Source organism: Haliotis asinina, chromosome 2 (assembly GCF_037392515.1).
Source record: "Haliotis asinina isolate JCU_RB_2024 chromosome 2, JCU_Hal_asi_v2, whole genome shotgun sequence".
NCBI lineage: Eukaryota > Metazoa > Mollusca > Gastropoda > Lepetellida > Haliotidae > Haliotis > Haliotis asinina.
This window is the reverse complement of record NC_090281.1, coordinates 62,748,246-62,771,964: the sequence shown is the minus strand read 5'-3', so window position 1 is coordinate 62,771,964 and position 23,719 is coordinate 62,748,246. Positions and strand designations below refer to the sequence as shown.

Here is a 23,719-nt window from a genome sequence, read left to right as displayed (position 1 = left end):
CTGTATCAGTGCTTTATCAGATATATATCAGTATACAATAAATTTCACAATTCAAACACTTCAGCCAGACATTATAATTCATGAGCTCAGACAAAGCAGTTCAAAGAGCTTATATCAATAAAATTCTAATTTTGCAAGCTTGATTTAGACAGGAAGTTTTCCGTCCAATAAAACGCCTCACTTTTCAAATTAGTAATTACAGCACTAATTGGAAAGAATCTATGTGACATCCTCAAAAGCTCTAAAATCCCCTTATTAATCACTGTGAAGAAACCTTCATTTTTTCACATTCTTGCAGCGTGATTTGGAACCGTGTCAGGGGTATGTTCTATGTCCTGCATAAAATTCACAAAACCTTAAAACTGCTTGAAAACTGTCATTCATCAGTATATAAGACAAAACATGGCAACAGAATATCAATATATGTTTATTGTAAAAACTCTGGTGTATAATGTCAAACATGAGATTCTTTAACTGACTTAAACTTAACGTATTTTCAATGGCACCAACAACTAAAACAAATGGAGGGATAAATATTCAATGATCCATTCTGACCATGCCAGCTGAATAATTCCCATACCAGCACCAGACATAGCACTACCTCATCAACCTGGTGGAAAAGACTTACCAGTGATGCCAGCTTTTTCTACTCCTGTCTCGACAACAGCCAGACCAGCTGTTTCATATCACTTACTTTCACTTAATTATTTTGACTGCCTTTAAAAATGAGTAAGAAGAAATCTATAGAACCTCAGTCTACACAAGAAAACATTTATGACATGTTCATCTAATCATAAATACTGAATCTACTCCATACAGAGGTGAAGATTGATGAGCTCATGGTCATTATAATAAGTCTAAGCATACTGATCACCAGTACTTGTTAATCTGATACATCCAGTACCTAATTCCTGAATCCGCATCTTGTGTAAATCTAAATAAACCAATATTGTTGATGGGCCCAAAATAGTAATGACCTTAATTTTGGCATTTTGTACATCCAGTGTACCCAAATGTTAATCAAACCTTTGTTTCTCAGGTGATGTCCACATCTTCATCCCTGCAAGACAAAACTAATTACATGTACTTTGACTGTATGACCCCTTTGCCATTGTAACACTCTAAACAAACTCAAAACACAGCTCCATCAAGGGTAATTCGAAGACGCCATCCCTCTCAATTTTCTACAGAATCATCACAAAAAAAACATGGCAATTCCGCCATTCTGACAAATCCCAATTCATTCCAATTGTTTTCAAAATAAAACAAACATATAGATTGTCTTACTTACTGGTTGGCCAGGATCATATTTGACTATAAATAATGATAATTAGATAAATAACACATTATTCATTTTATTCATTCATCATTCACAAATACTGCTGCCGAGTACTGCAAATCGGTTTCAGTTATATAAGGTAATGTGCAATGGCATCGTGTAATGGCATTGAAAAGATTTGTTCCTTGAGTGTAACAAGTTACAGAGATACCTAATTTGTTGGGAAAATTATTATTACTACCTATCTTAGGGAGCTCAGATTCCTAATTGCACCAATTCGGGGGTTGGCACCTCTGGTAATTAAGGATGCTACAGTGAGAGGCCCGAGAAGACCACAATAATGAGGAATCCTCTCTGACTCACATCGATGTTAATCTGTTCATAATACTGCTTGCACTCGTGATGTAAAAACGCTCAACCAGATTCTTGCCTGTAAAATATAATACTGTGATATGTACACTGGTAATTAACTGTCACAAATATTATCCTGAGACTTGGTCAGAAAAGTAGCCCAGCCACTTCTTTGTTGTTTCATAGGCAAGGAAGAGAGCGCCGGTAGCTGGAAAGGTTCTCACAACAGTTGGACCCAATCCCTTGTACAGCGCCAGCACTCCTGGAATACATGGGGAAGAAGTGCATGTCTTTCTTTGATTACTTCAAATCTTCAGATTCTTTAACAACTTAACTACCAAATGGTAGCTAATCTTAATTACTCACTGTACTACTCACAAAATGTACTTTTGACTAATTTTGGTCATCATTCGCTGCAGGACATTTTACTTTACCAAGATGCTCAGTTTCAAAACAAAACCATATCTTTCTCAGTTACTGTCAATAAGCACTTAAAAATCTCCACTTCTAAATAATATAGTTAATATAGCATTCCTATAACTCAAAAATTGAACTGAGAAACTCTGTCTCTGTGTGCACTACTGTTTGGGAAGAAAATGGCACCAGACTAAGAGAGTGTATATTTCATGTTTTAGAGAACAGGGTCCTCTCACATATGAATGAGTGGTGTGACATCCTGATAATGTTGGATCCAGAAACTTTGCAAAGCTTGCCAAAGTTTATCAGAGCTGCCCACTTCACCTTCCATTATGAAATAGCTGTGCCTAAGACTTTCAACACCTGTCACATGTGAGTAAAGTGTGATAACATTATTAAAGAATTAATTCAAAATCTGAGACCAAACTGTTAGATTCACTTTAGGGAGGTGGGGTAGCTTCTTGGTTAAAGTGTTCATTGTCCCTCAACACAGGTTCATGGGTACTATATGTGAAGCCTATTTCTGGAGTTCCCCAGTCTAAGTAAACTTAGTCCCAGTGTATTTCGTTACACTCCACCACTGAGCCTAACAAAACCTTATGGGAGGTCACTTACCAAATCGTGAAAGTGGACATTCACACATACCTTTTGAACTTTTTATCTCGAAAAGGTTCGTACCCGAACGATTTCGAATGCTATATAGCGTACGATCGCTTCCAAGTGATGCACACGGCATACATACAACCATGACAACGGTGAGTAAACAGTTGCTGAAAATGGTGTTTTGGGCAATATTCAAGGATGGCATCTTGCGGAAATATTAGCTAATGGTAACCATGTCAACAGAAACCCCAACGCGTATATACTGCAGGTCAAATAATTGTGTTATATGCAGATTTTGTTTGTGGAGAGATCTGTGTCGGTGACCTGAATATTTTGAAAGTCCCTTCAATCCCTAAATAGTAGCCGTTGTCTGATTGGTTAAATCTATTTAACGGTCTCGCGTTTGATTGGATGGTCACTGGTCGCTCAAAGGTTACCTGATGCGACCTTCTACTAGGTTTCGTTAGACTCAGTGGTGGAGTGTAACAAAATACACTGAGACTGAGTTTACTTAGACTGGGAGTCCCCAGGCATGATATTGCTGCAATATTGCTAAATATGGCATAAAACCAAACTCAATCACTCCCTCTTCACTCACTTAGCTTCAGTTACCTATAGCTAGCTCTAGATATAAGACACAATGTGCTCATGTTTATATGATGAAAACTCAATTGACATCTACATAATATAAACATTCATGACAACATCAGGTTTGTTTTTGCAAATTATCAGCTGATCATACTTTGAATTTCGTCCTCTTTTTATCATTAACCCAGGGATTTACAGGGCACAAATTCTTGCACCCCATATGCATAAAAATTGACAACAGATGCATCAAAATAGATTAGCGCATCCACAGGGATGCAGAAAAAGTTCAAACACTTTGTAACAATATTGCAACAATTTTATAACATAGTATTAATGATAATATTTATGTGTCTAGGACCCAATTTTGTAGTCCGGGGCCCCTGAAATTTAAAAGGATCAGTCCCAGGGACCCTCAAGTACAGGACTCAAAGTAAATCCCTGATTTAACCATTTCTATTTCCTTTATTTCATGTATATATTCATATTCCCCAGAATCATAAATCAATAAAATTCAAAATTTTCCGTTTACATCAATACACATGTGCATGACACTGTATCATAATATTTCACTTGATATCTTCATATAATGCCCATGTAACTGAGTATGAAATGTAGCAGTCCTTATCAACATAATCTTCTATAATACAAATTTCAGAGTATTCTATATATATATGCCCACAATATGCATTTAACTGAGTGAGCATTTATGTCATGACAGCCTCACTGGAATTGGAAAACACTTGTCACACAAACGTTGTTTATGCTGGAGTTGACAAGACATTTATTTCAAGAACTAATGAATGTGCAGGTCGTTTTACTAGTCATCATGTGTTGCAACAGCTTTTGTAGTAGAACATAGTAGAAATAAATAGTCTAGTAATATGACACAGGTCTGTAAACAATCCAGCCCGGATCAAACTGTCACTACATAACATCTTCTCTCATTTGGCCATTGTTGCCGTTAACTATCCTATCATGCAACAATATTGCAGGTTCATGACAACAGACTTAAAGTAATCAGGGGTGGTGTGGTAGCCTTGCGGTTAAAGTGTTTGACTGTCACGCTGAAGACCAGACAAATCTGGATCAGACAAATCCAGTGAGTCCATCATGAGAAACGATGTAACTGCATGTTGAAATGCATCAACCAAGTTGGTTAATCTGATTGCCTGATCCCCTCTGTCATCTCTAATGAAAAGCATGGTGCTGAAACCCAAAGTTTACCACAAGTTTCACAGGGCCCAGAAATGTATGTTTGAGACAGATACTTAAACAACTATAAATGAATGAAGTGAAACAGGGAACAGTTAGGTTTGGATCTATCTCCCCAGACCACAACTTGTCTGAGAGTACTCTGTGTCTAGTACAACAGTAACAGAATGGACTGCAACCGACAGCATTTCCAAAAGATACGTATGTAATTCTTTGAAAGGCGTTTTAGAAGATGTATAGATGAGAAAAAGGCAAATTCTATGGATAGTCAACTTCTTTACTGCAATGGGTGCAATGTTTTGATACCTACACTGAAACGTTGCACCTTTGCAATAAAGAAGTTGACGATCCACAGAACTTGGTTTTCCTTCAACGTCAGATCCATGAACTCTGATGTATGTGCACAACACAAGCAAGCATACCTTCTTCTCTGAAGATCTTGAGTACTGTTGCTACAAAGGTGGGAGTTGCAGACCCTGCCACACACTGTACTTGAATACGGGATTTCACAACATCAGCTGGAAAGATGGCCGTCCACAGTGCCACCCCACCAACACCACCGCACACAATAGTCCTCCAAGCTCCTAAAATACAAGAAAGCAAAGTTATCAATATCCCCCCAATGGCAAACAACTCTTCATGAACATGTCATCTAGTTAGACTGCCAAATGTTTGGTCGTGTGTATAGCAAAGTTGTAGGAGAGTATTGAAAGGTTTTAAAGTTCTGCTACGGAAAAGAGCACCAACACTAACTTCAGTCAAAGGCAAACAAATTGCCATGATAATGTAAAAAATATTTTATTCAGAAATCCAAAGTATCCAAAAAAGTCACCAGATCACAGCTAGACCTATCAATGTGACAAGTTTGGTAAAGAAATATTGAAAGGTTCTGTTCCAGAGAGATGAATTTGCATGGACACACGTCCAAAATAATACCCCCTGCAAAATACCTTGCAGGAAATATCAAGTAAATGAGTGACCTGGGTTTTAGATATGACAGTAATTGAGAGGAAAACCCCAAAGACGGCACAAGATGTCAATGGAGACTTTGGTGAAACCAACCAACATCGCGCTTGTATGGTTTTCCTTGACTGTCATGCTCTGTAGCACACAGGGCTAATGGACAAATCACAGGTTAGGTAAATTTAAGCAAGGGACCCATTCACATGCATCTACCCCCAGTTAGCATGAGGCTCCCACATCCCACCTGTACCTCAACAAAAATGTCAGCCCCTGCATGAATAATCTTGGCCTCATATTACGTGACCTTGACCAAGTTTTCCTGATACTACATGGCCTTGATTTCATAAATGAACTCAAAGTATATGAACAGGAACCTGTGCAAAATGAGCTTGACCTTATACTAATAAACTGTGACCTACTCACCTATTTCATCTTTAGTCTTCCCTGCCGGTGTGAGGAGGTGGCGACATATTTCGTAGCCCCCAAAGAAGAAGAAATATCCTGGCATTTCCCTCATGAAGGTACTGGTGAGCCCCTTGAACAGGCCTCGTACACCCTCTTGCTGGAGGATCTCCTTGGTCAGACCCCAAGGGCCTCTGAGTTGAAAGATCTTGTTATAGCTCATACTGACAGTGGTTGATGTGATGCAGAAAATATTATACAATATTGTAAGTGCTTATTACAGTATGCAATGATTTTCAAAATGCAAGTACAGACAGAAATACATTATATATATATCATCTAAACACACCAGGCCAAGGCATTTGAAGACATATTTGGTAAACAGGAATAAAAATATCTTATTGACTATTTGTTTTTATTTATTTCACATTTTTCTGGTATACATACAAGTTGACGTATACTATGTAAAAGTATTTTTCTACTGAGACAATAACCGAGTCAATGTACATCAAAATAATTTACCTATTCAACAGTTCTAAATAGGCATGTGTAGTTATTCTACTTTGTCAAATGTTTAAACACATAACAAGTATATTATTACTGTTCTAATTTCATTACTTTCACATGTTGAATCTCTCCAACTGCTTAAGATGAAGATCAGATAGATATTGTATATCGACAAAGCTCCCTTCGTCAATGCTTTGCGAGATAAACCCAGCCAGTTCCACATCCTGTTTGTTTTGCAAGTCAACCTCTGAATGATAATAAATTTGCCCAACAGAGGAAAAACAAGTCAAATTGTTGGCAATATATTTGTAAAGACCACACCTCCCAAAGACAATAGAGATGTACATATACACTCAATGCCCGCCATGTTAAATGATGTGATTTACCAGAGAAACTGGAGGGGATGGGGGGTGGCATGGGGGGGCAATCATAATGAAAAGATCAAAGTGTGCTTATGCACTCATCCCTTGACCTACGTAGTGCACTGTCTCAACTCAGTAATTAATTAGTAATTTAGTGTCACTTTGATTGTTTTAAACATCCGGTATTAAACACCTTTAAATGGTCAGTTAGTCAATTACATCAAAGTATGTTAGACTACTTTGAAAACATGCTGGTGCCTTATACCAAAATTGGTCAAGAACTTGAAATTGCCTGTTAGACAGGACAGTCTTTTGATTTTTTATATGTTTGCAGGGCATCACTGCGACTCTTTCTTGAACTTGTTCAAGCAGAGATACTTCCTTTGAAGCTTCATTCCAGCTGGATGTTCAGGGGAATTACAGCCTATGGAATTATAAGTGAACGCCTCATTCAGGATTGCCATGAAAACGCACTTTACACAGTGGTATGCTGAGTGTGTTGCCCAAAATTTGAAAGACCGTGTTGACAAGAGTATAGACTTGAGAATAAACATGATAAAAACTGTTCACGCGAGGTGGACCTACGAAAGCCTTATTGCTCTCAAGAATAGGAGAGAGGGAGTCATCCGTGGAGTTTCAAACTTCTAACCCTCTTGGCATTGTGACCAAGTGAGTTACTGGTACTGTTGTGAACTGAATGTGTATTGTTGGAAATGCTAGTATGCCACTGAAGTCATTGAATTTCTCTGTATAATAAACTATTGTGCCTAATAATGTGTTTATTAGAACAATAGCAAGATGGCCACCATGTTTCATCACCTAAACATGGACCGGGGACAATTACTTAACAAAATGAGAGAGGTCATTATGTCTGGAACGTTTTGGGCCTACAGTTCATTTGCACAACTTTCTTGCTCACAAAACTTTGTCGATCTACAGGATGTCCTTTTATTTTTAGTCCCTCCAGCTACTTGTCAAGGATCAGTCAGATAAATGCCCTTACATTTTGAGTCTCTCCAGCTACTTATTGTTAAGGATCAGCTAGATAAATGTCCTTACATTTTGAGTCTCTCCAGCCCTCCTTCCAGCTGCCCTTGTGTGGCCATCTCCCTCATAGCCTGCAGACGACACTTGACCAGCTCTGTTGGGCACAGAGTGAATGATGAGAAAAATGCAGCACCACTTCCTGCCAGGGCATTCTGCAAGGGTGTCAGCTTGTCTACACTTGGGACAGAAACCACCTTCGCCACCATCTTCTGGCAGATGCCATAAAATAGGAACAGGACTGAGTTCTCTGAGATCTGAGCAGCAAGGGACGGGACAGTGCCTGCATAGAGACCTCGTACAATGCCATCTTGTTTGAATGTTTGTAAAGTACAGTCCAAGGCATTAGTGTAGAGCGTAGGAAATGTCTGCATCTTCACCTTTACTGTGTCCAGTGGTTGGCCCACGTAGACAGAGGCAGTGCCACCTGAAGAATAGCAACATAATAAGGTACTGAAATTCACCTCATTCTCTCACACCTTTAGTGTGATTACCATGATACTGATGTTCTTCCGGTCACTGAAGTGCAGTGTCAAGCTATCAAAAGTCCTTTGGAGCTCTACTCCATATAACCTACATAGAGTGAATGTTAAGAACATCCAAGAATGAAGTTTCATAATCTAGCTATTTACTGGAAACCTCACAGATGGTGTATCAAACACAATCTGCATATTCCATCCAGACTTAGGAACATTCTGGATTCTCACCAGTCAGTCAGAGATTTTCAACTACTTTCCAGTCGCTGCATGCATGTGATTAATGTTCCAGATTTAACAGCTACATGCTGAAGCGGGGGCTTGTTTTCATGAAACTTAATCTACATTCAGCTTAATTTACATTAAGCTAAGCTCTGCACATTTTTTGCCTTGGTGCTGGTTTGTCATTTATATATTCCATTTTATGGTGGGGATCTGGAAATAATCAAATCTGGACCAGGCAACCCAGTGATCAACAACATGAGCACCAACCTACGCAACCAGGATATGTTGAAACATACCAGAAATTAAGAATATGAGTCCTTGGGACCCTCATATACAGCAATCAAGGTAAAATCCCTGCAGTTCATTTAAAAAACAAAGCAAAAAAAAAACACTTGCTAAAGGGCAAGTCATTTGTCCTGATTTAATGACATAATCATGATGATGTAATTATGGAAGAATAAATCATCATGTCATTTGATGTTAAGTTATATGGGACTGTTTACTGAAAAGTGATAAATAGCAGAGAAAGATAACTCTACTATAGTATCATTGCAAAATGTAATGGCTACATTTTGAGCAGATATGAAATGACATCCAAGTTTATTTGCAGCTAGAAACCAGAAGTCTAGTAGCCCATGGACAAGTAAGATACCATTATCTGATTGCCCAAAATGAAAACTGACTTGTCCTGGGTGTCGAGTGATGGGAATTTTTAACCCATGCCCTGGCCAATCAACATGAAGCCATTTAATACTTCAGACAGTAGCTAATGACCTACAAGGTATATATATGAGTGATTAACTGTGAGCAAAAGGTTCATGTTAGGCAAATAGTTAGGTTCATGCAACCAAACGCAGACTTCAAGGTCAAGGATAGTAAGTAATTTTCACCCTGGTAGTGATGCGTCATTTTCATCTGTTTGAACACCTATGCACATGATAATGAATACCTTGGCAGGTGAACTGTAAGATAGATAATTCACAGACATGAACACCTGTGACAAACAACAGAACTGGTGAGTATAACTGATTATATTTCCTACATGAATGCGTCATTTCAGCTGCATACATTGGTGAAGGATGAACAGCTTTCATTCACATGATTGTGATAGCTCTTCTGGAGTATTTACAGCTAACAGCGAGCAGTATATTTTACAATAAAGACACTTTTTATCATCATTTAGACACTGAAATGGTGAAATAATGATTTTAGATGATAAACATTCCAAGTAGAATCTGTGATGTCATCTGAAATCAAATGATCAAATGTTATTACTCATAGTGATATATTTGCTGGAAAAAAAACCCCAACCCTTGACATTCCTCATTTATCACTCATTGTCATCTTAAGAAAAAAAAAGAAAGGAAAATCTTGAAACATCAATCCTTCAGGCAAACCTCACTGAAACCATGTTACGTAAAGTTGTTTGCCTATGACATAATAAACGATGTAGCATGTGGTATGTTCACAACAACATCTAAAGCTGTCTGTCTATAACATAGTAAACGATGTGGCATGTTGTATGTTCACGACAACATCTATCAATTCAAATGATGAATCCCCATTGTAAATCCCTAAACTATATATTAAATCTATTATACCTAGCTACCTTCAAGATTAACACTAGCCTGTGATGTACCAACCTGCTACACCCCCCATGAAGTCGATGAAGGCATCTGTGGCTGTACTCCTGTTCTTCTGACCAGCCTCCGTCTCCATCAGCTCCAGCGGCGGCTCCATAGTATTTCTGTAAGGTTGAATACACTGTCACTTCATTCCAGGCACACCGCAGCATGTATTTCATGTGCTTAATCGCAGATCTGTCTGTAGCAACTAAGTGTATTTTTCCAGATTCATCAACCCACCTACTTGTTTCAAACATGTTTAGTGCACAGGCTCATCTAATATGTGTCAAAAATTGTAAACCAAAAGTCACTGTGTTCTGTAATCTGATTGGTTGAAAAACATGATCAAATGGTATTAGATTCCCGGAAACTGCAAGACTATTCACTGCGTATTTACACGTAAACAATTGTTTTGTTGTGTCATCAACAGTGGTGACGTCATTCAAATCATATTGTGACGTAAAGTTAGAATGACGTCACAAATGAGCAACTCCAGACGTTACCATGGGAACCAGCTGAAACGGCCAGCTGATGACACTTTACTGCTGTACTCATACTCGATGTAAACGAGTGCAGACAGTAAAACCCCTTTGGTTTACTTTTTTGTTTACAATGTCGATAAACATCATGTGTTGGCCAATTTCGGGGAGTTATTGAGTATTTGAAGCACGGGAATATTTCATTTGAAACCTCCGGCTGATGCCGTCGGTTCCAAATGCATTCCCGTGCTTCAAATACTCAATAACACCCGGAAATTGGCCAACACATGATGTTTATCTCCTAAGTAAAGACCTTGCTCTTAAGAAATACACTGACTAATGAACTACTCAATAACACCCGGAAATTGGCCAACACATGATGTTTATCTCCTAAGTAAAGACCTTGCTCTTAAGAAATACACTGACTAATGAACTACTCAATAACACCCGGAAATTGGCCAACACATGATGTTTATCTCCTAAGTAAAGACCTTGCTCTTAAGAAATACACTGACTAATGAACTACTCAAATTTGTACAACTATGACCAAACCTTCTGGCGTTTAGTTTAGTAGATTAGAAATGGTCTCATTATCATTATTTTTATGATCCTCAAAGATATTTGTATTGTAATGTCCTACTGTGCAACGATTAATAAAATTGTTAGTGGCAGCTTAAGAGCATGACAATTTGAAATTCATTTCATAAAAACAATTTTTATACTTTCTCATTCACATTGTAGATGTGACTTTGGTGCAACCCACAGTCGAAGATGACAGAGGATCACAACTAGCAAGTATGGGATTCCAGCCTATCATGAGTAGATCAGCCAATTAACAATCTGAGTCAAGCAACATCTGTTCACATACACTTTTTCAAATAAGGCTGATAATACCCCCACAAACATCATAGAACTGTCTGAACATCATATATATCAACCACAGGAATCTGCCGAGACATCTGTTCCGTAATTCAGTATGCATAGTAAAATCCCATCCAAACCCACATTAAAATGATGGCAGTAATTCAGGAACAAATGAAAAACTCTTCATGCTGAAACTGATTTAAAACCATGGCTCTTAAATTATAGCATGTACCTGAGTATATCATGAAAAGTACTCACTGTTTTTTAACACTCATGATAAGCAAAGAAAGACAAAAGGGACCAAATGTCCACAGAACATGCAACATTATAAAAAACATTTTCTAACTGTTTCATGTGGAAGAATGTGTAAATGCTACCACCCTTTATTGTGAATGATCAGGCATCTATGTAAACACCATGTTAATCACTGGTCCCTCTATCGTCTTTTTATCACAATGTTCTCCTCATCATGTGTAAACAGAGTACAGCCAACTCATATTATTGGGTGAATGTATTTTGTTACAACAAATATCACAATTAGAATAAATTGTACCCTTCTAGCATTCTGCAAGCACATGACATATTTTTTCATATCTGGTATCTACTATATGGGAAGAAACATTGGGGCAATAATCATTTTACTTTTTTAAATAAATTCCTACAAAGACTCATAATACTCAACTTTTCTTTGAAAAATCTTACAAAACTATTCATGGATGTAGCATTCAATGGGTGAGAACCACTTCATTACTCATATACAGAGTTAGAGTCTAACACCATGAAGTCCAGGGTTTGGACTAATCAAATTCCCTACCTTGATTGATTGCATAACAAGGTTACATTGTCTTTTATTATACAGTAACCCAAATTATCAGAGTTTTTGGAGTCTAAGTCCACCCATCACTACAGTCTAATGATCATCCACAAGTCAGAAAGCAATTTTCAAAGTCTCTGTGGGACATTAGTAAATATTTTAGTGAGCCATCGGACACTGGGTGGAGATTAAAAGGATGAAGTTCCTGAGGCATGTCAGTGTTTGCTCTTGGCTTAAATATTTATGCGTCATCATGACTCTCTGGTTTCATGAGAGGGTGTCAACTACAGTTTGGAACTTTCATCAAAACATCAACTGTGACTTTGAAAACGACAAAAAACAAGGTAAGGCAAATCACATATTAATCGGCAGTTGATCATCGCACAGAAACAGGAGTTAAGATTATCTCAACTATGGGCCCAGTAGCATTGCGTCAACAATGATGCAAGCTTCTAAATTCACTGCATGTTTGAGATAATATGTGCATCAAATACGCAAGTTTTCTACATCATGGCAAACACTGTGGTGTCCACATTTTCACTTCATCACAATACCAAGTTTATTGGACTGGTTTATTAATTTACTAATTAAAGTCCTCCAAATAAAAATCAGCTAACCACCTACATACCATACAGCATTTAAACAATGGAGGACATGTTCCCTGAGCATTCTGACCCTAAGTCATGAATTTACGCTGGACATGAGTCTGCCACTTGACCTTTTAACAGTAAATGTAGCTGAACACTTCTGGTACCATCATTTCTTCACCTGATATGAAGTTACGGGCATGGAACTTTCAGGAATGATAACATTTCTGTGTTTTGGACACAGTGTTTCACAGCGACTTCTTATCTCTACATGATTTGAATCTCCTAGTCTACTGGTTGGACATTGACAGGGTGACAGACCACTAACCTTTCACTCTCCGGGCTGGCTTTCTTCACTTCTCCAAGGAGGCAAGAAGATGCACTGAAAAGTCAATTAATACTAGTGCTGGGAATTGGATGAAATCTCATAAGTGATGACTGGTTCATTAGAACCAATCAATCATCAAAAATATCTGATTAGCATAAAATTTTCCTGGGTGGCATAAAATTTTCCTGGTAATGTTTGTTATTGCACAAAATACAGAAATATCCACGTAGTTCTTTCACAGAGGTTTACACTGAGTCGTAAGTTAGAGGGTTCCCAGGACTCATGTTCCCAATTTTCAGGGATGCTGGACTACTAAACTGGCGTCCCAGACACTTAAATGTTATTATCAATACTTTGTTGTAATACTGTTGTAATTTAGTTTACTGTTGTTGTATTGTGTGTCATGATCATCACATGGTTACAGAAATTAAATTGTAAATAATACAACAACCCAGCTAAGAATGAAGATTTTTATGGATATCAACTTCTCTATATGAGAACACAATGTTTCGGAGTTAATGCTTACTCCTTCATCACCTAATTTATCACCTGATGAAGGAGTAAGCATTAACTTCGAAATGTTGTGTTCTCATATAAAGAAGTTGATATCCATAAAAATCTTCATTCTTATGTATTTCACTTCTAAATGCTCTTCAAAGACTTGAAACAACCCAGCTAGTAGCAGACTCAGTGATAACTTAATGTTGCTTGACTGAAATTTTTACAAGATGCATTTCGACTTTTTCTGCCTCCTTGTGGATGCAGTAATAAATATTGGTACATCTGTTGTTAATTTGTATGTGTATAGGATGCAGGGAATTTGCATCCCATAAATCCCTGCATTCAGGGTAGTTTTTACAAATTACACAAAATACATTAGAAAACTTAACATCTTCAAGATGACTAGTATTTTAGGAGCAAAACTTTCCTGGAGTCTTTAAGATAAATTCAATCATAATTTGGAACAACCTTTTGTGCTTATGAAATGTAGCAGACAACACCAAACCTGACAAAATATTCTTCATGCGAATAAGTGTTCCAAATTGCTTGCGCTTGATTATGAGAAAACACGACTGATTGCTTGATCATTTAGTCATAGTGAATAAAATCTTTCAATATTTCAATTAATGGGACCGACACAAACTGATAGTGTCAAGCAAACTATTCTCAATAAAATGCTGTAATCTGATGAAAGGGAGTAAAGTACCTCTCAAACATCCCTATTCATGATAACATGGTAATGATAAATACTGAATAAATAAAGGCAACTCTGGCTTTTTGTCAAGTGTTTAAATAAAAGACATAAACATGAATGCTTACTTTTATGAGATTTGGAACAAAACACGTAAAAGGTTTCATTACTATTTGCATTGTTTGACCAAATTTCATTCACGAGTGCTCTTTCTATCTGAAATTGACCGAAAAAAGTGGTGGGACACAAAGGAGTGATTTTTTTTAGCATGTTGCCTACTGAAAACCCAGTTAATTAAAACTCCGGAGTCTCAGACAGAATGAAATCAGTGAAGTGAAATCTTTTGTGGGTCTTATATGATGCCATGGAGGTGTTTGCTTCTGTGTGTCATTAAAATACTCCAGGGTCTGTGAAAGAATAAACAAGATTAAATAAAAACAACAGAAAAGCTTACGAGAAAGTCACATTTACAAAGAAGAGAATTTACTTACAGAAGTTGATAGCTGACTAACACTCGTAACAACAACATGGTCATCAGTGCCAACAGATCTACCAAAGAATACCAACTTATTCAGTAATAATGAACATCAGTTGGATGATGTGTGTGTGGTGTACATCTGCCAGTGACGCAACAATCCATATCTCCCTGCATCTGTGCACACATTTCCCCATCAGTGTATGGTATCTTAACCTACGCTCAATTTTTTCCATTTGCAAAGTTTTTATGGTCAAAATGGTAAACATTTGTAATTAATAAATCTATTTATGGTACTGCTATAGAAATTCAAAACTAAAATATGTTTTAGTCATTAACTGTTAAAAAACATCAGTTCACTGTAACAGACCTATCAATATAAAGTGTTTGGTGATGAAACTCTCCATAGTTTTCAAGATGAGAAAACTCCAGAAATATAATCACTACTGCCATTCCACATCAATACCAAACAAAGTTACTGTCACGCAAATTGAAAAAAATACCATTTTAAAAAATACGTAACTATCAAAAGGCACCAGTTCACAATACTATACCAATCTATGGAGAAAACGCATCTTGACATATTACACTGAATCTCTCTGATGAAATTCACAAGGTGAATGCAAGTTCTGGTCGGCAATAAACTACACAAAACGGACATGTTCATCACAAAAGCGTGCAAATCTAGAAACACCTAAGAAACTGTTCATAATTTATGGTGGGGTGGTGATGATTTTAAGGGGGAGCCACCCATTTTGTTCTAGGGAGGTAAACATGAAGGGGATCACTTACTTTGTACATTAGTTTTACCCCCTAGCCATAAATTGGTCCCTAAATACCTATTTGTCTAAAACTGAATTGTAGAATAGTCTACTGATTTATCATGCTACCATTACAGAAGATGGATCAGTTGGCTGTTTCCTAATATATGGTCTGGCTTGCTGTCTGTCAGACCAAATGACAAAGAACAAAAACAAAAGCAGATTCAGCACAACGAACCCTGTTTTTGCACGCAGGGAACTAGTCTAATGTGTTACCATATTGAATATTGCATGTTTTATGCAAATTCTGAGCAAATTCATACACATTTGTTTCTGGTGAAATGTAAAAAAAAAGTTCAAAATGCCAGGGAATCTGGAACAAAGTAAACATTCTATTTATTACGTATATTTGTCCCTGATACTTGTCCTAGAACAACAATCAGTGAGTGAGTGAGTTGAATTTTATGCCACACTCAGCAATATTCCAGCTATATGGCGGCAGTCTGTAAATAATCAAGTCTGGACCTGACAATCCAGTGATCAACAGCATGAGCATTGATCTGCGTAATTGGGAACCGATGACATGTGTCAAGCAAGTCAGCGAGCCTGACCACTCAATCCCGTTAGTCGCCTCTTACGACAAGCATAGTCGCCTTTTATGGCAAGCATGGGTTGCTGAAAGCCTATTCTACCTCGTGACCTTCACGGGTCCTTAGAACAACAGGGTCTTAGAGGCAGAACCAAAGTAGTCTTACCAAAAAGTGTAATTTTTACCAGCATGAATTACTACTTAGATATGTAGACACATACACAAGTTTATCACCAGATGATAAATACAGAACATATATTATGCATTCCAGATACTTGCCATACATGAAAATTCATGAAGGCTTTCAGAAAGAGCTGCATGATTAATGGGCAAAAATGACAAACTGGATGTAACAGCTATGTCTAAAACAAGATCAGATTCAATACATCACATGCTGCTGGACTGTTCTGGAATTTTCTTTAGCTATAAGTTATCATGATCTCTGAATATACATTGAAAATTCACACTGTTAACATAATGGTATCATGTTATCCTCACCCTCAGGTCAGTCGGATAGCATAGTGGTGGAAGTGTTCACTCATCAAAGATCTGGGTTTGATTTCCAAAATCGAATACATCAATCAAAGTCCTTTGCTGTGGTCAGACCCGTGAAGGTCACGGGGTAGAATTGGCCTTCAGCAACCCATGTTTGCCATAAAAGTCGACAAAGCTTGTCGTAAAAGCTAGACAACTAACGGGATCGGATGGTCAGGCTCCGCTGACTTGGTTGACACGTCATCGGTTCCCAATTACGCAGATTGATGCTCACGCTGTTGATCACTGGATTGTCTGGTCCAGACTTGATTATTTACAGACTGCCGCCATATAGCTGGAATATAGCTGAGTGTGGCGTAAAACTTAACTCACTCACTCACTCAATTCTGTGGGCACGTGCCTTGATATTCCTGCAATACTGCTAAAAGCAGCTTAAAGCGCAACTCAATAGCCCTGAATTCAGTACTACCATCAAAATACATTTCTAATGTTATATCCAGTAGAATTTACATGCCACCAGCTGGTTATGTTGCAATTTTGAAAGAAGTCTGCAGGTATGTCATTCCTGACGTTGTGATATCCTGAACATAATCAGTCCATGCAGTAGGGTCTTGGGTTTCAGGCACAGAATTGATTTAAACACTCCGGTGGTATATGCTGATCAAGTATAACATTGAATCACTGGAAACTCTAACAATATGTCATATGTATATATGCTGAAGGAAACAAATATGGGATCATATCAAAACACAAGTGTTCCTTATTTTTATCCCAGGTTTCGTAACAAGCTATGCGATAAAAAGCTTGTGAAGAAACCTTTTGAAAAAAATAGAGGAACACTTGTCCTTCACTGTGATGCATTATTTTTTCTTCCCTCAGTGTATGTGCAATTTGGCTCACCCAATCAAGGAAAATACATCATATGTCTCCAACAGAAACAGGGCACTGGCTAAATATTTCGACTTTGTAATCTTTGTATTCAAGCTGTGTGTGACATATTCCATTTTCCAATAATATGCCCATCACTTGTTGAACAACGAAAAAGCATTTTACCAAAATATTTGAGTGAATAACTCTATCTGTAAATTTACTTTTCCCATGAAATGTGATTATCAATCACTCATCCTCAAATATGTAAAACACTGTTTGTGCCTCTTAAATGATTGAGTGAGTCAGTGAGTGAGTTGTGTTTTACACCACCATATTGCAATATTCCAGTAATATCACATTCTCTTCCCACAGAGGTTACTTGTCATATCTTCCTACGAACCTCTGTTCTAATACGGCCATATTTCCTGGTTCTCATAAAATCCCCTAGCGGCAAAAAATAGCAGCAGATTTATTTCCCTTTTTTCTGTTCAATCAGAACATGTGTTACATCGACTTAGATTCAACTTGACAAATGCAAGCAATGTGGAGAAACAAAAATAACATGACTGAGTTCTGTCTAGAAGAATCATTTGAGTATCGCGCTTGGGAAGAGGTTCTAGTTTTAATGATGCATTCGGAAATTACCGAGATCTTTCGAACGATCACTTTTGAAACAAGGTTGCTGACTGCACTACTAAATCTGATTGCCTCCAATCAAGAGTCTTCAATACTCACACCATGAAAGGGTTGTATTAGAACAGAGGTCACGTAGGAAGATGTGACAAGTAACCACTGTGGGAAGAGAATGGCAATATCATGGCGGGGACACAAAATGGGCTTCACACTCTTCAAATGATATCACGTAAATATTTCATTTATATCAACATACACCTGCAGAGATTAAGAAAGGTAAGGGTCATGGGCCATTTTGCACATTACAACTAGAAATGGCGCTATCAAAATGATGAAGTTTACTATTAGTACAAGGGCAGTGGCCCATTCTACATTCAGATAAGGGCTCATAATCCTGAAAATGGCTCATTGTCAAAGTTCTCTATCACAATGTCTGTACCTGTATGTTCTCTATAACATGTTTTGTGTTTTCTAAGAATACCATTCTGTTCTGTATGCTTTTTGAGTAAATCTAAGAGCCTCACAAAGCCAGACTAAATAACGATGCAAACAACAGCAAATCTATGTTTAACATCACAATGAAATACACATGTCCAAAATATCTTTACATGTTAATCCAGAATAACTGAGCATATCCATAAGAAGATACAGTTTATGGCTGAGAGGTAATATCATGGTCACAGTTTGAAATGGAGGAGGCACAGCATTTCTCGTCACGCTGATGACCCAAATGGTGCGAAGCCCATTTCTGGTACTGAATCTAACATGCAGGCACTACTAACACACTACAGTAGGACCCTCTGATTGTCCTGTACAGATTCCAAGAATCATTTGTTCCTGTGCTCATGTTGATGCTGGTCTTCATGTGGTGTTTCTAAAGTAGAATAAATCTCCTGGACTTAAAGCTGGTCTTGCTAATGGATTGCCAATATATAATCCATCCCTTAGACTTTACACTGGTCTATCACTGGGGGTTTCAAGCCTCAATTCATCAATCAGACTTCATGCTAGTCTTGTAACGGGCTGGAAAAAGTCCTCAGGATCCTTTCTTGTAGCAGAGTCAATTTCTGAAGACATGAGGGAAAACGGAGGTCTCATCTGAAGGCCTGCTGTAGAACACATCAGCAGAATCTCCATTACACAAAACAGACATAAGTAACCTCAAAAGCACATCTGGATTTGTATATTCTCTTGTTCCTTAAAATTTCATATCATAGTCATGAGATCATAATATCAACGACCGTCGCTGAAGACATGTCACTGCTAGTTTTGACCTGCACACCTTTGGATGAAGAATGGCTGTCAGTGTTTTTTAATCTGTAACCAAGATGAACTGTCATCCATAAAGGTACCTATAAAATTGTTTGGCCCAATATCAGAGGAAATCGTTCCTTCAAGTTGTGAGCAATTGGTGATACTTTTAGTGAGTGTTCTTGATGCATAAGATACAGGATTTTCCTCAATCCTCGAAGGACATGGGAAGCACTGCACCAACTCCATGTGAAGACAGAATGGGCAGTTTCGCACTGCAGTTTCTAAACACACTGCATGATGCAAGCTCATGTTTATCATGTTTAAATGCCTCCTCACACAGTGGACTCCCCTTTCTGATTTTGCCTAAAGAGGATGCACCAGTGTTGACAGAATTTTCCATGATATTGTGGCACTTCCAGGAAACTGTTTATATCAGAAACTGACTGCAGTCTTGGAGCATTATGGATGGCATCAACATGTTCTTGAGTTGGGTGTATCCTGTTACAGTCATCTATCTAAAATATTCCACTTGAGACAGGAAAAACTCACTTTTATCCAAGTTAACTTTGACCCTGTCTTTTCTGAGACATTGCTGAACTTATCTAAGTTTCATGTCATTTATCGTCAATGTACGATTTGGCAAAGGATATGGGATAACATCCAAGAATCTGTTTAGGTAACTTCATAACCCACACTGATAATATGGAAAAGCTGAAAGGTCATGTTAGCTTCACACTTTATGCTGACTGCCTCAAAATAAGGTCTTACTCTGACAAACTCAAACTTCCAACTGACCTTCCTGAGCAGTCATGTGTCCCTTTGTTGCCTGTTTCTCCACCAGAAGCACATGGTTTTTAACATGCCACTACCAGAAACTCATCCTTCCCCAAATACATACACCTCTGAGTTGTGATCCATCACTGTATCCAAAGTATCTCAAACATTCAATAAGACATCTAGTCTGACTCAATCTCATATAGACAAATTCTACTCACGAATGGTGGCACATCATGGACTCTAGCTACAATTATCTCTCCTGTGTGATCCTTCCACTTGTATTCAGTACAGTAACACTATTTCCTGATTAGTTTGTGAACTGTTTGTAAGAGTAATCAAAGTCTAGATGACCAAAATTCTTTCGAAATGTTCCTTGAGTATTAAGGTCATGCTTGTTCCAGTATCAACCTCCATATGCATATGAACAGCCTCACCTTCAACCCTAATTTCCACCTTAGTACGGTTTGTCTTTTCTGTGTTAATGTCCACTCAAAACAATCATATAGGTTCTTCCACTTTATCTCTTCAGTTCATGGGAACCCTTTTCTGCCATTTCTATCGCAACTGCAATTTTACATGCTTCCTTAAATGTCTTTCTGATACCAATGCCATTTGTTATGGAAAACTGACTTAAACACCTGGCATAAGCATCAAGATGTTCCGTCAAAATCTTATCTTAAACATTGTGCTACGATCTTACAGACTAATGCAATTGCAAGGGAAAACTAGCCATCTTAGTCACCAGTGTTGTAATGTAAACACTACCATGTGCATCTAAAGCATCGAAAATGCATGCAGTACTAATATACTACAATACTGCCACCATGATTGTCCTGTACTCCTGTTATCACCATTTTTTACTGGTTTTCAACGATTTGCTCCATTACTACTTAAATAATGAAACAATTTTAATCATGATGTTAGATTAGCTATTCACCAGCATTCTTTAACAAAAGTAACAGGACCAGTTATCACCATTTCTGAATTTTTCATGCTATTCACCGAATGTGAAGTAAATTTGGTAATTAAACCACTGTGTTTCAAACCTTGACATATTGAAAAAATTTCATAATAACTCTCTTAAGTTATGGAATTTCATGTCAACACACTTATGGTCACGTGATGTGTTTGAGGCTTGGCTTCTGAGGGGATTCATATTTGTACTGTCTACAATGTAAAATACTTAAAGTGATTTTAACTCTCATGGCCTATCACGATGTGTCAGTGTGTAAAATACTATGGAAGTACAGTTCAAGCTGCCTGCGCAAGCGCTACTCGCTAGCGACCTGTAATCGCCAAGCACCAGTTGTCGCCATCACCTGGTTGTAGTGCTTGAGATGACAGATTTGTAATTTCGTAGTATTTCACACATTGACACATCACAAAGTAATAGGCTACAAGAGTTAAAATCGAACTGTCTTCTTAAGCGATACAGACTGGTGATAGCGATAACTGGTCCACATTGATAACTGGTCACCAGCCACCATGGCAGTGTTGGCGATAACTAATATGCAGAGATAGCTGATTCACAGGACACTGTTCTCGTGACAATTCAATTGTTCAGGTGGTAATCAAGACAATCACACATGTTCTGAAGTGTCCGAAAATACGCAATAATTGGCAAGGTTGTTAATTATTGCTTTCGTTGCAAAACCATCCGTTTTGGTCAATATTTCCGACCCGTTTTAATGCTTACATGTTCAAACTGGAATAACCCCTTGTTTATTCGATCACGTATGAAGAACATATTCCAGATTCACAAAGGCAATGAAAAATCTAAAACATCTGGACATCTAAATGGCATGTAATCTACACTGCAAGGAACAGACCACTTAAATGACACTGACAATCTAAAGGTCCTTATCTTGGAACATAACTTATGTTCTTCGACGAATGAACTGACACATCCGTTGACACTCTCAAAGTATGATTGATGCCATTAAACTGCTAATAATTGTACTGCGTTTGCTTACAAACCTTTAGGGTGGTCAGATTGTCTTCTCAAGCCGTATTGTCTACTTAGTATTCTTCTCGATATGTTAGCCACGCATCAAAAACATATTATCTGCGTGTAAACATGAACAACCTCGTGGTGACCTTTGCCAAGGCCACAGGAAGTGCACACCTCCATTTTCTGCGAACGTCATTGGATGAGTTGTTCACTGGTTATAAATATCTCCAGTAAACAAACCCACGTGGTGGAAATCCTACCTGAAAGCTAATGGAGGGTTTCTCTTCAGTATTCAGACTGATGGAAATCTGCACGATAATCTACTAAGGTTCATCTGAGTAGCTTCTCAGGCGAGCAACATTTGATTATTACATTTGACAAAAGAGCAATAATGTCTTTGGGATTCCCCGCTGTCAGCGCTGCTCGTGGAAGAGAGAAAACCTGCAGGGAAATATTGATATGCCACGTCACTGATTCCCTTATTCCGTGGTTGTGAAAGACCTCTTGTTGTTTCTACGGTCCTCTTATATAACGCACGCCGTTGACGATAATTCTCTAAAGGGAAATGCTAAGCCCAGGTGAACGGAGGGAGGAATTAATTCATTTGTGAACATTCATGTGAGATCGGACCCGTGAAGGTCACGGGGTAGAACAGGCTTTCAGCAACCCATGCTTGCCATAAAAGGCGACTATGCTTGTCGTAAGAGGCGACTAACGGGATCGGGTGGCCAGGCTCGCTGACTTGGTTGACCACACATGTCATCGGTTCCCAATTATGCAGATCAATGCTCATGTTGTTGATCACTGGATTGTCAGGTCCAGACTCGATTATTTACAGACCGCCGCCATATAGCTGGAATATTGCTGAGTGCGGCGTAAAACTAAACTCACTCACTCATGTGAGATCGACATGGTTAACTAAGGGATGTATAGAAATAATTCCTCTGTCGGTTATTGAGCGACAAAAATTGCTCTTGAAGATTTTATGTATATTATATAAAGTGCACGTCTTTGTTTACAGCTAAACGTTTCAAGGCCCATCTAAGTTCATTTTCAATTTTTAACAGCATCTTTACTTTAATTCCGTGGTTCCGTGTTAGAAATGAAAAGTATTTCTTACCTTAACATGTGTAATTTACAAAGCCAGGTTTTCAAAGATTGGCAGTGTTCACAAAACCTGTCTATTTTGTCAACCTCTAAACTAGTAGGGGGATGTTTAGACAACAAGACATTCACGGACTTGCGGTTATTTGCAGCAAGACAACCCACCGAAAGAGATACGCATGTAACCATCCTGAAATAAAAATATCACTGAATAAACATGTATCAATGGTAACGTATCATCCGTACCAACATAATGCTAACACGAGAGACTTGCCACAGACTGGTCGTCCACGTGTGACATCACGTTAGCAAGACAACCACATTCGACTGACCCATCTGAGGAATCGAACCCAGACTGCTAGTTTGACTGCTCGGACCATTCCTGACTTACGTCCTGTCACTTCCCGTAATGTACGGAACAAACTAAGCGATCACAACAACCGCTCCCAACGGCCTGCAATGCATTGTACCTCCAGTTTCGCTCCAATGTCA

General features: G+C 38.2%; 1 protein-coding gene across 2 annotated transcripts; it reads right to left on the bottom strand.

Moving 5' to 3' along the window:
- Positions 1-411: 411 nt before the first annotated feature.
- On the bottom strand, positions 412-22,295 carry LOC137274101 (mitochondrial ornithine transporter 1-like). 2 transcript variants are annotated; one of them, XM_067807099.1, is made up of 7 exons: positions 22,150-22,295; positions 13,127-13,180; positions 10,073-10,176; positions 7,744-8,155; positions 5,837-6,009; positions 4,873-5,034; positions 412-1,892 (listed from the first exon to the last, which is right to left on the bottom strand). In XM_067807099.1, the coding sequence occupies exons 3-7, from the start codon at positions 10,167-10,169 to the stop codon at positions 1,762-1,764; spliced, it is 975 nt and encodes a 324-aa protein (XP_067663200.1). In that variant the 5' UTR covers positions 10,170-10,176; positions 13,127-13,180; positions 22,150-22,295; the 3' UTR covers positions 412-1,761. The 2 variants fall into 2 exon arrangements, with proteins under 2 accessions (XP_067663200.1, XP_067663201.1); XM_067807100.1 differs by lacking the exon at positions 13,127-13,180 and having other exon boundaries at positions 22,150-22,230.
- Positions 22,296-23,719: the final 1,424 nt, after the last annotated feature.